This window comes from Anas platyrhynchos, chromosome 1 (genome assembly GCF_047663525.1).
Source record: "Anas platyrhynchos isolate ZD024472 breed Pekin duck chromosome 1, IASCAAS_PekinDuck_T2T, whole genome shotgun sequence".
Classification (NCBI taxonomy): domain Eukaryota; kingdom Metazoa; phylum Chordata; class Aves; order Anseriformes; family Anatidae; genus Anas; species Anas platyrhynchos.
In genome coordinates, this window is record NC_092587.1 from 79,731,589 (window position 1) to 79,746,936 (window position 15,348).

Here is a 15,348-nt window from a genome sequence, read left to right on the forward strand (position 1 = left end):
TGTGCAGCCCAGATCTACTGCCATTGCAGGCCTGCCCCTCAGTGAATTCTGCATTTCCTTGTCCCTGTGGGGGGCACAGGGCAGGCCCAGGAATGGTGGCCAGGCCCAGCCACCAGCCTAGACCACAGGGCTCATCACAGTGGTGAGGAGGGTGCAAGGTCCAGATAGGAAGTCCATCCACAGGTCAGGGTCAGGACCAAGTCCAGTGATGGCTGGGCAGGGAAAAAATAGCGGTGAGAAGTTCTGACAAAGCTGCCCCAGCTGGACAGGCCCTTTATTTACAAGCACACATATGGGGAGAAATACTACAGTCACCTGTTTTGGACCAAACTTGTGGTTTTCAATGCATCTTTATTGATTGGCTGATTTAGCTCAAGTAATATGAACTTTATTTTACAAGAATCTGCAGCTAACCAACTCAAAAAGAAATTACCATCATTACCTTGTACAATATTGGACTAGCGCGCAAAAACAGAAGTAAATGCCACAATCCAGTTAAAAGAAACGTAAAATAACTAAATTAAAGTGTAAACTCTAAATGCAGCAAACAGCTGAGATTAGTCCCATACTTATCACTTATAAACCCATCAGTGAGAGGGTAGAGGTCTGAACAATTTAAAAAAAACACCTCAGATTCCAATTAATTTCTCTCAAGTGTGCCTAAGCACAGGTTAGTTTCAGACAATACACAACCCTGTGCTTAGCAGTACACGTGAGCGAGTGGGACAGTGGCAGAGAGATGTACACCATCTGCCCCCATCTTGTCTCTCACCCTAAAAAAACTTCTGGGTCTGTTCTCTGCTTCAGAACATTCAGAACTTCCTAAAACAAGAGACTGATGTAGATTTGCACCCAAACGATGTGAAAAGAGTCTGACCATTGGAAGAAAGTGGGCCAGTAAGAGAGGACTGAACACTGCAGGCAGAAACTGGTTATCTGAGCTGGCAGTAGGTACAACTCATCCAGATGCATTTATTTCAGATGAACACATGATGGAACAGCAAACCTCAACTTCAGGATGAAAAACTAGATAGAAACCCACCTACTTCATCTTTTGTTCCCCCATTTTCAGTCTGTCCATTCTGACTACCCTGCCTAGATCCTTTGCACTTCCTCCCTTCTCTGCCATTCATCTGCTACTTTCCACAACACACAGTCAGTGACTCTCCTGCCCTACCATACAGCCTCCTGGACCTTCACACAGTTCTGTCAGTGACTCCCACTTCACACTCCCAGCCTGCTTTTCTGCCATGTACAACTCAGTGGAACAAGTCAGAAAAGCCTGAAATCTGATTTCCTGTTTTCCATAATCCGAGAAGCACTCATCTTGATCTCTCATTTCTGAGGAACAGAGACCTGGGATTTAACTTCATGTATATGTAGTAAACACTCTCAATTTATTTTGGACTCTGCCTGTCTTCTTCATCTATCTTGTCTTTTCCTCCATCCTGGTCCCTCCCCTAAATCTAGGAATGTTTACAGTAATTCAGGTCCAGTTCTCTGACTTTAGATAAAACCCCAGAACCTTCCTGAAAGTCAGCTCACTCTGCAAACCCCAGCCCCTCATCAGAGTTATGGCAGTTATGGGAAAATCTGCTGTTTGTGCCACCAGGAAGAAACTGCTTTGGCATGACAGCATAAGGCTTACACTGGACAGAATCTATCTGGTACCTTTCTAAGAACAACACTGGCTTAAAGTAATTAAATACAAAATCTACAGAGAATCTTTTCCCCTTCATGTCTAAAAGCACCTCTCTTGTGTCAGAGCGGCACTGTTGTCCAATCACAAAAAGCCAGCAAAAGACACACGGGAGGGACTGATTTCTTCTGCTTGTGCAAGTGGTGCAAGATCTGTACAGGGATGAGACATGGAAGGGAAGGCTAAGCCCAAAGGACTTCTGCTATCTTCAAATCTGCAGAAGACTGGTACAAGGACAACACTGATGGCTAATTTTCTGTGTTCACCAATAACAAGACCATTAGTAATTAATCACCTTAATGCACTGCAAGGGAGAATAGTTAGATAGCAAGAAAAGCTCTCTCACTTGTAGGTTAGCTGGGAACTGGTACAAGCTATCTAAGCAGCCTCCAGGATCCACCTACACGAATTTCACTAAGAACAAGTTGGAAGAACAGTCATGTTTGGTATACTCAGCCCTGTCTCAGAGCTGGAGTGGGCTAGTTGTTCTCATGAGGTCCTTTCTAGCCCTATGCTTGTAAGTTTAGCAGTTGGCTTCCCTGAAAAGAACAAAAGGGTTGTTTCTTTTTTTTTTTTTTTTTGTCCAGCACTTGCAATTAAAGCAATAAAGGAAAAAAAATCCTTCCTTTTCCCCCCATCCTCTCAATCTTTATGTCTCACAGCTGAGGAGTTCTCAACCCTCAAGAATTATCTTTTCTAAAACTGCTGAAGTGACAGAAAATGCAGTAGTCTTGTAATGCTTCACAGGTAGCATCTGGTGTGAGGACTGTCAGCAGAAGACAGCCTTGTATGGGCAGGATGAAATATTTCACAGCTTGCTGAATGCTCATAGGAGTGTGGTCTGTGCCATGGGTAAGGTGTGACACGGTCAGTGTACGATACATGTTCCAGGCATGCCTTCCTCATCCAATGAAAGGGTTACACATGAATGGCCATTTCCGTCCTGTGCAGTCACTCTCCAGGAGCTCCACTGGCTTGTCTAGCAGCCTCCAGTCCTGGCTAACAGCTTCCAGCTGTGGCAACAGAAGAACTACAAACAGTGGAGTCTCCCCACTCCTCAACCCAGCGCTCCTCCCTAGCCTATCAGTTCACCCTTTCATTCACTGTACCCTTAACCTCCCTCCCCTCAATTAAAAAATGATGGTTATAATTAATGCATGGAAGGTGATAGCATTTGTGCATGTATTTCACTTCCAGTTCTCTTCCCCTCTTCTCAAGCATTGTCCTTCCTCCTCTCTAACACCCCTCCCCCCCCAATCAGTTCCATCAGTCCATCTCGCCTGCATGCCTGGGGGGCTGACGCTCACTTGCCATAGACGCTCTCATCACTGTAGGCCACATAGAGAAAATAGTCCTCCTCGTGGTTATCCTGCAAGGGAAGAAAGGGAGGAAGTAACAAACCATAGCCCTGTAACTCACTACATGTGAAAAAGCCCACCAGGAGATCACCGTAACAAGAAGAAGGGCTAATCCACTACATCAGAATGTGTGGAGCAATGCTCCCTGGCCACAGCTCTACCTCTACATGCAGACATGTCACATTTCTGGACACACCGGATTTACTAGAAAAGCCACAGCCAGAGCGTCCTGAAAACACACAACAGGAACAGCCCTGACTGTTGCAGACTGTGCACTGGTATGGCCTTAAGGTCAGGGGGAGTGACTTGGAGAGCTTTAACATGTCAAAAATAATCCCTGCATACTTTGGTGTTTGATAAATGTCGTTATATTCATAATTTTTCAGAACACCTTGACAAGTGGCTGTCCTGTTTTATATATGGACAGTAAAACAGATATTAAGTGATTCCATAGACATAAAAAGTCTGCAGGATGCCAGAGACAGAGTCCAGATCTCAGCTCTGGACAGTTAGACATACTTTTATCCTACATGTCCAGATCTGTGTGTGCTAATCTTAAATCATCTTCATTAGTTTATATACACATTGTCCAGTCATTGTCAGACACAGTGCCTGGTCAAACAAGGCTTCCAGCACCAAATTGGAGCTTTCACATTAAAAAACACCAGCACAGTCAATGGAGAAATCAAGGAGAAATCAGCTAAGACTGGCTAAGAGGAAATTTTTTTTGTATAAACAGGAAAGGTGCGTATGTTCTGTTTCCTGCTCCTGACACTTGTGCATCTGTAATACAGGTAAATGGTTTGTTTCAATAGCTTGTTAAAGTGGTAGGACCAAAGATATAACTGCTGGGAAAACTATTCACCACCTGATATAACAACACTTTCAACTAGCAAACAATTAATTACAATTACTAGGCTCCCTGGACTCCTCCTTATAACTGCAGAACATCATTTTCCTGAAGAGATGAAGGAATATAGCCAAGGCCAATGGCTTCTATGTTCAGGGATCTGTGGCCAAGCTGCATCTGCTGTCAGCTGAGTGGTGCACAGTTGTACTATAGTGAGGATATGTGTTCTTCTGGACACTCCAACAAAAGGAGAAAGAGATGGGCCAGGCTTACCTCATACAGCTGGCCCATGGTAGCACTGGTGGGGGGGATGGTATTATTGACAAAGAAGAACAGTGCATCCTCTGGCCTCAGGTGGATTCGCTTTCGGATTAAGAAGTAGAACTGCCCAACTAAAGAGGAACAGAGGAGAACATCTTAGATGCAGAAATACCTTCCTTTTTTATTTATTTTTTATTTTTTTTTAATTTGTTGTTTTATTTTATCCTAAACATGGTTGTTTTCTTTTGGGAAAGAAGCTGTGGAAATCAAACACTATATATAAAAAATAGCGGAAAAGGGACAATGTGGAAAAGCAAGTAGGAACTTCATGACTGTAACCACATTAGCAGCCATCCTGTTCAGTGCTGGCAAATTCTCTATGTCATCTTAGGCCATTACATACTCAATATCCACACCTCACCTATTATGGTAGGAAATGCTCTACTGAGGGGATTGGTGAAAAGACATTTAACTTGCTTAACCTTTGAATCCTATACATCAATAACACCTTGGAGAATTTTGCCAGAGTGTAAATATATTTATAATTCCTGAAAATAAATTCCTTATTTGCTTTAGCTATTTTCCACAAAAAAGTATTCTGCAGTCAATTTTATCCTGTAAGGAAAAAAAAAGAGCTGTTCCTTTAACTCATTCATGTTCTCAAATGAAAACAAAAATATACTAAATGGCCATGACCACTCAGAAAAAGAACTTTGTGGCCATGACTCCAACCATTGGTGCTGGAAAACTGTGACACTCTTTCAATAACTTGTCTTTTCCTGCCACAAGGATACAGCCTCTGGCAACCTGAGCTGCAGCTAAGTCATCATTGATTGATACTTATGCTACTGCCTATGACACACAATTCAGTCATTTTCATCATAGCTAGAAGTCAGCAGTGACACGTGCATATTAGTTAAGTCACTGGCACACCTCAGACATCTCAGACAATCCTGCATGCTGATAATCCAGACTCTAAAACACGTAAATATAATGAGTATAGCTAATTAAACTGGGGTAATGATAAGATGCTTAGCTCAGCCTGCCTGGATATTTTCAGGTGATGATTGTATGAATAAAAAGCACTTCTAAAACCTTCTCACTGAAAATCAGGAAGAAAGGAGGTAGACTTTGTTACCTGTGAGGTCAGAAGGTACAAGATACTTCCTTTTGTCTAGGTCGGGTACTCTGGCTTTTGGTGCTTTTTCTACAATTACCTGGTGAGACAGAAAGCAAGAGACAAGCCATGGCTATCATAAAAGGAAATGGATAAAAAAAGCATCAGTGTAAAGAGATATTACCCTTTTAGAGAGCTGGTGCCAGTGATGCTGGCCTTTAAAAATTTCTTTAATCTATAACAAATAGACAACATTACACAACAGACAGCTGAGAAGAAGATTGCAAATCACTGACAATGGCTGTGCTGGGAACCTGGGATGTAGCAGTGAGCACAATGAGTGTGCTTACCAAAAAAAAAAAAAAAGAGATTGGAATAGGCTTAAAAATAAACTGCAATAACCAAAAAAAAAAACCCCAACCAGGTCACCTTGAAGGTCCCAATGCAGGTTAATTTTGTATGAAGGAACTAGCAGGAGGCCAATACATGAACACAAGTAAATTGAACTGTTTCCAGGTTACATTTCTAAACTGCCTGACACAAAATCAGCCCTAGTCCCAGTAGTCCCATATTCTACTTTCCAAGCTCACCCATACTGAATGCTCTAGAATGAAGTACAGAATTAAAGACAAACTGCAGCTTACTGTGGAAGGTTGTGTTTTTTTTTTTGGGGGGGGGGAGAGGAGAGGGAGCTGTTAATCCCCAATTCTTCATGTAGTTAACTTCTACCCTGAAATTCATCTCTCTTATTAAAATAATTAAGATTATTTCCCTACTTGATATAGTTATGTACATTTCCTTATTCGTATAAATAAATAATAAATACAAAACTGGGTACCATCTGGATCTACTGAGACCTTTGACACAAAATACTAATCCTTATAATATGACATAGAAAAGCATAAGTTCGGCAGCTTTAAGGTCAAAGAGCAAAGAGATCTTCTGTTACATAAAAATATCTGTTACAAGAGCTAGGCAAAATGTTTACCTCTGAAGTGGGAAGAATTCCAAAGTGACTTGACTTTCTTCCATGAAAAGGCTCGGAAACCTTTCCACAGTTTGGAGGTGTGTTTGCATGGAAACACTACGCATGTATGGAAAGGAAGTGCAGACACTGCTAGGGTTTTTTTGTACATATTTCTGAACAAGTAGAGATACATTAGATGATTCAATCTATATGGTTTGCTGTTCTGCAGAAGACATTTTGACCATCTAAACAAGAAGTTGAATTTCCTAAACTTTCTAAGCTTTTTCATTCCACTATACCCCATGATTGAACATAATCCATATGAGACACTGTGGGACTAATTTCTAAGGCCTCCTGCTCCCATAGCCCTTTGGCAACCAAAATCAGCAGGTATGTCTGCTGTACAATAGCTGAACTGCTGTGGACTAAGACTTCTTTAGAACCAAAATGGTGTCACATCAGCAAGACACTGTCAGAGAAAAAAACATAGTGATTAGCTTGGTGTATTAGCCTGGAAAAAGTGCCATGCCAGCTGAACGCTCCTCCAGAGATGCAAGTGAATATCTGCAAAGCATGTCACATACAAGGGATGCTGGCTTGGACTTCTCTTCACTGTGCTCCATTTGGATGCTGCCAACTAAAAAACCCTGAAAATTCTGTTTGTTTCTGAAACAGCAGTAATCTCTGCTAGTTCAAGAACTTCAAGCACCTCAGTTAGTACAAGGCAATTGAGCTCCTTTAAGTTTGTGGTAAGAGATGCATTTCCATACGAGATGCAATTGATAAGTATTGTGAAGGGTAGCCAGTTCCACAGCCTTGCTGCACAGGTACAGGCTGAGCAGCGACAGCAATTCGCCTGTTTTCTTACCCTCAAATCCTACAGGGCAGTATCTAATACAATAAATTGCAGTGGAGAAAAAATTTGAGTTCTTGCCTCTGATTTCAAAAAGAGACAAGTAGAACTTCTAGGCAGTAGCAGTGATATGACCACATTGACTCAAAAGGACGGCATGTAGTTCGGTAATGTAGCTAGATAATAAGGAAAAGATGGGGGTACCTCAAGTTATGCCATGCATGAGGATGAGGTGAAAGTGTTGGGGCTTCTAAACCACTAAGAAGGATTCAAATCAAATCACCGCTGAGCTTGAGAGAGCTCTCTCTTATGAAGAGCAGGGAAAGACTGGATGTGTTTTGATAGACTACCAACTGTAGTCAATGTGCCTAATAACCCAAATATCTATTCTGAAGGTTTCTTCACACACACTGACAAACCTACAAAGAAAATCCAAATGGCAGATACAGATTATCTCCATATCTGTTGTTGCTGGGTGATGACTGTGGAAATGCGGGACTGTGCCAACGTTATAATCTCAGCAAAATGCTGAGACATTTCAGGGCACTGCAGTGTAAGCAGCCAAAGGGACATCATCTTCAAGGATCACGCTGTTGAGAAGGGCAGAGATGGAAGTGATGCAAAGAACGTTGTCTGCTGCATTCATTTGTTCCATGGGCAGCTCTGACAACAACCTTCCCCTAGCAATCCACATCTGGGCCTCTCCATGAGGTGTTTGCACTCCTCCTCAGCTCACCTTACTATTTTGGTCCTGACTTTCTCCATAAAGCTCTGCAGATGGCCCTCTATATTGATCTTACCTCTTGCCAGACAGGATCTGGTCCTAGGCTCCCCACACAGCTCTTCCAGACACATCTATCATGATCTCCTGCATAATCTGCCATGCTGATCCTCAGTTTACAGTTTGTCTTACTCCTGACCTGCAGAGCCCTCTGTGGTCCTTGTCTCAAAAAACAGAACAGCATATACTTAATCACTGACCTGATGCATGATTACTCTGCCATGCTACACCAGCGGCCCCCAAAACAGATGGGCAAATTGCACCCAAATTCTGACTTCCAAAAACTTCTGAAAAAATAGTCATGGCCATTCCCAAGATGAAAAATGATCTTGACCTCTGGTGTAACTGCTCCCCCTTGCCCTTAGACTTACAGGGAAGTCTCACTTTGCTTGCACACTGTACCCCTGGGCAGTAAATCTAGGACAGACCTCTCCAGTGGGGATGGAGAGAAAGAACATTTGCAAAACGTTTATTAAAAGAGGACAAAAAAATATATATATATCACAACTAATCTTGCTATTTTTGTTTTGCAATTATTAGTAGTAATTATAAAGCCAAGAGTTTTCCACCAGCATTCCAAAGAGACCTATGGACCAGTTTAGCTAGAAGATGACCTTGTTTTCCAAGTGACCTTTTTTCCACAGCTTATTAAAGAGGAGGGCAGAAAGACTAAGAAGGACCATTTACTATCATTTTTTTTCTCACCTGTAAAGGAAAAGGACAGAGCAAAAACACACTGAAGTGCCAAGCCAAACGCCAGAAAATAAAAATAAAAGCAAAGCACCTGCTGACACGGGTGTACATCTTGTTTTCTGCATCTCGCTCATTGTTCTCCTCCATTTTCAGAGCGAGTGGCAAGCTCCTTCCCCACCCCCAGCCCCACGCACACAGCCTGCCATAAAAAGATGAAGGGCGATCTCGCTGCCCAGCCACTGCGGATGCCTGAAAAAAGGGGGTACGGCACCCCAGCACCCCCGCCCACCCTCACGGCCCCCGACATACGATAACCTAACAGCTATCGGTCTGCGATAAAGGGAAACGCGGTCTGGAATTAATGTCGGAACATCGCGGTAGCCGTCATCTTTACTAATCCCGTTTTTTTTTTTTTTTTTTTTTTTTTTTTTTTTTTTCCTTCCATTTTTTCCCCTTAAAAAAGAAGCACAGCGGCGGGCGGGGGAAATGGAGAGGGCTGCAGGGCGAGCCCGGCACACTCACGGGGACTCTGTCGGGGTATTTCTTCCGGATTTTCTCCCCTTCTTTTTTCCTGTACTCGAACGGGTGGTCCTCCTTGTACTGGAACTTCATGCTGCGGCGCTGCCGGGCTCCGCGGTGCCTTCCCGACGCCTGCTGCGCGCTCGGCGAGCCCCCAAAAACGCCCCCGGCACCGCAGCCCCGAACCGAGCCGAGCCGAGGCGAGTCGATCCTTGCTACAGGAGGAGCCGCGGCCGGCAAATGGGGCGGTGTGACGCTACTGGGAGGCACCCCCCCGTCCCCGCCCCCCCCGCTCGTGTTACCTTCCCCTCCCCTTGACCCACGCGTGTCCCCCGCTCCCGACGTGCGGGGTGGTGGCTCGCTGCGTCCACGTTCGTTTATCGCGGGTTTTGTCTTCGGAATTAAAATAAAAAATAAAATATAAAATAAAAAAAATAAAAAAAAATAAAAAAAAAAAAAATAAAATAAAATAAAATAAAATAAAATAAAATAAAATAAAATAATAAAATAAATGGTTGAGCAACCCTGGTGTGACTCAGGGCTGTATGGGCACACACTGCACCATGGCCGAGGCCTGGTGTCCCCACGTCATGCTGGGGTGCCTCTGCTGGCCTAAACCTGGGAGGGTCGAGCCCCACTCTTCCCCCCTGCCTATTCTTCACTGCTTTAGGTTCTTTAGGCTGTGGGATGTAAAACGAAGAAAAAAGGGGCGGTGCTTTTTCATGACCATCCCTGTGGTTGTTGGATCTGGATTCTTCTGTTTATTTTTTGTTCTCTCTCTCTGTTAAAAAACAGGGAGCAGAAAGTGTGTCACGTAACGTGCCAGACCAGATGCGCATTACAGACAGCAGATAGTAAAGGGAACTGGCTGCAAACAAGCCTGAACTGCCAGCCAATTTTAGCCCAGTTACTCAGCTGATGCATTCTTGGAATATCTATTTTTTTTTTTTTTTCTAGCAGTGGCTAGGCTCCCAATTACTTACTGACCAGCAAAAGACACAGTATTAATGAATGGATCAGCACGGTCAAATCAGCACAAAAAATTGAATGCTACTGCCTTGGGCACAATGGGTGAGAGTGCATCAAATAATTATTTCATTGCATGCCTCATCTGGAGAAGCAGAACTTTTCCAAGGATGATATTTCAAGGGTGATATTTCATTTGTGCAGCGGTTTTGTTTGCAGTGATAGGTGCTGAGTGGGGCAGCAGGCTGCCTTGGATGCCATAAGGCAACCCTCTAAGGCCACACCAGTGGCAGAGGTGAGAGATCCCAGGTTTCCCATATCTGATTCAACCCCATGTCAGTGCATTGACGAGCAAGAGTAGAAAAAGACACACTTGCCATTTTGCAGGACTCTGCTTCTACAGTGTGGTTAGAATGGAAAAAATCCAGATTTGAGTGAAGAGTCAACTTGAAATCTGAAGAAATTGAAGAGCAAGCTGGATGTCCCTTAATGATGTCCTGTAAGGGTGCTCCTAGGTGGTAAAAACAGGATCAGAGGAACATAAAGCCCTGGTCTTTTTCTAAAAGTACTCATACAAATCCTTTAGGCTGCTCCAAGAAACTCATAATTCAGGCATTACTGGTGGCTTTATCCCGTACACTGATATGCACACCTGATTTACCTGCAGGGTGGGGCTCAGGCTGACAACAGAGTTTAGGACACGCCTATTACAAATCCCCACAGCAGACTCACAGTGGAGCTTGTGCTCTCTGCCTTGTAAAGAGTCATTTCACGTACTGCCTGCCAACCACTTTTGCACTCTGGAGCCCATTGTTTATTGAACTTGGAGGTCTTTTGGTGGCACTCTCTTTACAAGCCCAGGCACACCGCGATCTCTCACACTGCATGAAGGAGATATATGGATGAAATATATTTACTTAGATGCAGATATACTGATGGTGGCAGTTCCCAGAAAATCTGGTCTGCCATGGGAATACAAGCGGGTATGAGTTAGAAATCTCACGTACACTTACAAATTAAGCAAGTACTGTTGGGCCTGACACCTTAAAATGCCTTTATAGTGAGAGGTGATGAATAGGCAAGTTAGGGGTGTGTTTTTTCTCACCTGAATCATGACATTTACTCTTGGAGGGCTGAAGTGTGCTCCATAAGAACTCTGGCAGACGTTTCAGTGCCTGTAGGGTTACTACTCAGCACAGGGCTCTGTGGCCTCCTGCACAGTGCAAGGACCAGCTCCAACAGGCATGTGCCAGGCTCTCTTAAAGGGCAGAGCAACCAACAGTGGGAATGGCATAGATGAGTGTGTTTCAGTCTTTAATAGTTCACATGAATGATGTTAGTACAGGAAGCATCATCGACTTGTTTCTGTCTGTGCTTAGACACGTGGACATTTCCCCATGGTTGCAGGTAGTGTCAGAGGATCTCAGAAGGGTGAGTCAGAAGCAAGGCATCGTCTTTGTTTAGACCTGGAGAAAATGCTGGTTTTGTGGCATAGTTCTTTTCACCCATGTTTGGCCTCCTTTTTGCTTCCTAATTGCCTGCACCATAGCAGTTGCTAAGTTTACAGATCTGTCGAGAAGTAGCTGCCTTTTCCTCAAGAGAAGATTTTTTCTTGCCCGTTTCACCCAGGCCATCAGCCCACTGTAGCTGTTTTACAGACTGATCTCAAACTCCTGTTAATCACTGTTTCCAACTCCAGGATTATATATATATAAACATGTATATATATACACGGATATATATATATCCGCATATATATATACATATATACATGTAGCTCAGGATACTGAGCTAACATCTAGGTTGAAATTCCGTTACAAATAGGAGAAAAGTTCTGGGGTTCTTCCATGGTCTGATGCAAAGACATGGGCCATGAGAGCATTGCTAGGTGACCTCTCCTCCCTCAACAAATCCCATGTGAGGATTACAAATCCCCTTACTGAACTTTTTCTGTCCTGATGATGCAGCCCTGAATACGCAGCCACAACGCTTGCTCCTCCCACTTTCTGCTTCCTCCCCAACAGGCACTGAATTCCCAGCCTCTCCGCCGGCTCAGTAAAAACAATAACGTCACTGGCACAACGGCAGGCAGGAAGATGATACATGCAGAAGCAGTAACAAACAGCTAGGCATCTGACTTAGAGTTCTTATTAAAATGTCAGCCCATGGGCATGTGACAAACCCCACATTCTGGATCCATGTGCTAGAGGGTGGAACTGGAAATGAGGTTGGTTGTTTTTCCTACACTGAACTCCAAGCACAAAGTGGTTCCCAGAGTGGCCAAACAATGGGCGCTTTCTTAACTTTGAGTGTCAGAAGAACTCTGAGCATGTCGTGTATTGCTGTGTCTGCAGATCAAGCAGGCAGAGCTTCGCTTTAAAAGAGATTCCCCAAGTACTGCCAGTGCTGTAGCCATAGAAACAAGAGATAAAAATATTTACTCAGAATGCAGGGGCAGGGGGCTGCAGCCCGTGCTGTGCTACGCAGTGCTCCTGGGGCAATGCTAGGATCTCTACAGTATTCGGCTGTAAGGTGTATCTACATAACTGGCCAAAATTCCATGACTTGAACATAAAATTATCCCTGTTATTTGCCTTATGTTTTTTGAAGGTGTCGTCATAGGTGGATATCTCTTGAGCCAACCCTGGAGCTGCTGTTTACTTATATCAGCCACCTGAAACTCAGGATTCCCATGGATATCTCTTTCATTAGTACCTCCACTTGGGTCCTTATTCCATTTGCATCTCCACAGGATGATTTTTAAAAATATTTAATTTAATTTAATTTAATTTAATTTAATTTAATTTAATTTAATTTAATTTAATTTTATTTTATTCTGTAGTACGCTTCACGCATATCAAAGCCTGTCTTGTCAGAAAACTTCTACTTTGTAGGCTGAATCTCAACCAAAGAAGGCATACCTGAAGTCACTTGCAATTCTGCTCTGCTGTCTGTCCATGGGCAGTTCCCCAATCCTTGCCTGACGTGTCTGCTGTATCTGCTGTGACCTGTCACCAGTTTCTCTTTATGCTGAATTTATAGCAGCCACAAAAACATTATGTGCAGGTTGGTTCTGGGTAAGGGCACAGGGTTAGTCACTCCCAGCAAACAATGATTAACGGTGTAGATCTTTCAACAGTGTAGATCTTTTCCTTTCTTCTAGGAAATGTCTCAATATTGTCTATGCTGAAGTCTCATCTCACTACTTAATTTTCTAAATTTTCTACAATTTCTTAATTTTCTACAGTTTCCTCAATTTTCTACAGTTTCTAAAAAGCTGCTCAAACAAAGCCTAAGATTATGTTATGAAAAACAGAACCCTTTTATTTATTTTCCAGGTATGTCATTCTTTATTTGGGGACAGTTCATGTCCTTATTAATTTTAAATGAGGGGAAAACTGTTGCTACTTGATTTTTTTTTTTTTTTAATATTGCATAAAAGAAGTAGTTCTTAATGTTCAATAGTATTTAATGTTTATACTTCATTTTCATTCTGAAAGCATAAAAGATCCCAGAAAGCTTATTAGCCATTATAAAACAACACAGAAGATATATTCAAAAACCAGGCTCTATAGTGAGATGTAACCACCTACAATGGAGAACAAAACAGCCAAATAACTACAAATAGCAGTACCAAGTAGTAGCTTAGCTCTGTAAATAAGCATACTATACTTTTATGGGGTGTGGTTCTGCTTTACTTATTTATTTATTTTTTCTCCCCAAAAAGTACACGTGGTCTTTATTGATTAAGTCCTCGTTTTTAGATTGTTTCTGGAAGAGAGAACTTTGCCAGTTCATAGCAGAGCTAAGAACAAGAGTAAATTGTCTCCAGTCAATGACACCTAATTGTTGCTATTAGATACTATCTCGTATCATTACCTAGAGTCTGTAGATCTGTTACTACTTTATCTATCTATCTATTTATTAATCTGGTTGTTTCATGTCTTGTAGGCTCTGAGTATCTGATTCATTGCTAGAGTTATAAATATTTTCTCTGAAATTGCTCATCTGAAATCACTTTAGTAGGAAACTATCCCTTAACAAGTGAAGTTATGTCTATCATTATTGTCACATTATTTGATCTCTTGCCAGCAAAAAAGCCTTGAGGTGTCTGCTCTACTATGTTACAATTAAGTGTGAGACATGCGAAGAAGAATGTGAGCAGATGGAAAAGTGCAGGAGAGTTAGACTATACTGGCTCTGTTCAGGGGAAATAAATCAGCAGGTAATACCCAGCTCTGGGTACAAGTGACATGTAACTTTTTCCTTGAAATGGAGAAAGGAGATAGTAAAGGTTGTGTGCTGTGAAGGAAGGGGAAATCAAGAATTTTAAATCTTCCCTTTTTATTGCACATCTTATCAAAATTACAGTGTAATTATCATTTAAAATTCTTAAAAACTGTTAATTCCTGTTCTACTAGTCATGGGAGGAATTCCAGCAGCAGGATTGCTGCCCTGTGGAGCACGTCTGCCATCTCATGTTAAATGCACGCACAGCTCAGTTCTCGGCCGCCTGTGTTCACAGGCAGGAAGAAAGGGGTGGAGGCAGTGGGGGAATGGTATGTTCCAAGTGGAAACGATTGTGAAGACTTCCAGGAAATTTCTGGTCTTGATAGTGCTTGACACATGTTCAGCCAATTCAAATGTCTCTGTTTGCTTCAGGCTTTGACTGTACAGTAAACAAGAGCCTTCCAGGAAATGCTCTGCAGCTTGCTGGAGAAGTCAGTCTTAAACTGGACTTCAGAGACCAGCTGATGAAATAGGTCATACTATTAGATGTTTCACAAACAGTTACTCTTATTTCAAATGTGTTGTAGAGCAGGAAAGACATAACCTTATATGTCATTTATTTTATTCTAGATTATCATTCATTAATGGTACAATTAGCTAACGACTATGTAATTCAGGAAAAAGTTTGTGATCTAGGAAATCGAGACCCTCTTTCAATTCTCTTATTGGATATAAAATTTCTGTGACTGGGCAAGGTCTAGGACGTCATCAAAGATGTTTTGGTTTTTCAGTTCTGCTTTATGTTGTCCCTGAAGGTATCTTAGCAACTTTCTCTAAATTCCTTTCTAAAGTTTTCCATGGTTTTAATTTCAACAGCAGTTATGTTCCTAAACACATTTGGCAACCTGGTTCTTTCTCTTAACTACAAAATGACCACGTTTCTGTATTTCACAGGAGTATTGTGAAGATCAACATTATTATAGCAGAAAGGGCTGTGCAGGCACTTCAAACAGATGTGAAGTCCATGACCTGTGCATTCATATCAACATCAACA

The 15,348-nt window shown here is 42.4% G+C and overlaps 1 protein-coding gene and 1 long non-coding RNA gene across 3 annotated transcripts; both read right to left on the reverse strand.

Annotated features, from left to right (window-relative positions):
* Positions 1-331: 331 nt before the first annotated feature.
* On the reverse strand, positions 332-9,377 carry GABARAPL1 (GABA type A receptor associated protein like 1). Of its 2 annotated transcripts, none has more exons than XM_005012678.6 (5): positions 9,102-9,377; positions 5,307-5,385; positions 4,181-4,299; positions 3,007-3,068; positions 332-2,712 (listed from the first exon to the last, which is right to left on the reverse strand). In XM_005012678.6, the coding sequence occupies exons 1-5, from the start codon at positions 9,189-9,191 to the stop codon at positions 2,679-2,681; spliced, it is 384 nt and encodes a 127-aa protein (XP_005012735.1). In that variant the 5' UTR covers positions 9,192-9,377; the 3' UTR covers positions 332-2,678. The 2 variants fall into 2 exon arrangements, with proteins under 2 accessions (XP_005012735.1, XP_071898891.1); XM_072042790.1 differs by lacking the exon at positions 9,102-9,377 and adding an exon at positions 7,906-8,978.
* Positions 9,378-10,433: 1,056 nt separating this feature from the next.
* Positions 10,434-13,079, reverse strand: LOC119716730 (uncharacterized). Its single transcript, XR_005265230.2, has 2 exons — positions 12,986-13,079; positions 10,434-10,575 (listed from the first exon to the last, which is right to left on the reverse strand). It is a non-coding gene; the product is annotated as an uncharacterized lncRNA (long non-coding RNA).
* Between the last annotated feature and the right edge of the window lie 2,269 nt (positions 13,080-15,348).

What these genes read in the sequence shown, in the direction of transcription:
- GABARAPL1 (XM_072042790.1), bottom strand. Translation starts at nt 8,070, where the DNA reads ATGCTGTTCTGTTTTTTGAGACAAGGACCACAGAGGGCTCTGCAGGTC. An exon ending in TGTACCTTCTGACCTCACAG is followed by an intron (nt 4,300 to 5,306) that starts GTAACAAAGTCT and finishes GTTCCTCTTTAG; the next exon opens with TTGGGCAGTTCTACTTCTTA. An exon ending in CCATGGGCCAGCTGTATGAG is followed by an intron (nt 3,069 to 4,180) that starts GTAAGCCTGGCC and finishes CTTCCCTTGCAG; the next exon opens with GATAACCACGAGGAGGACTA.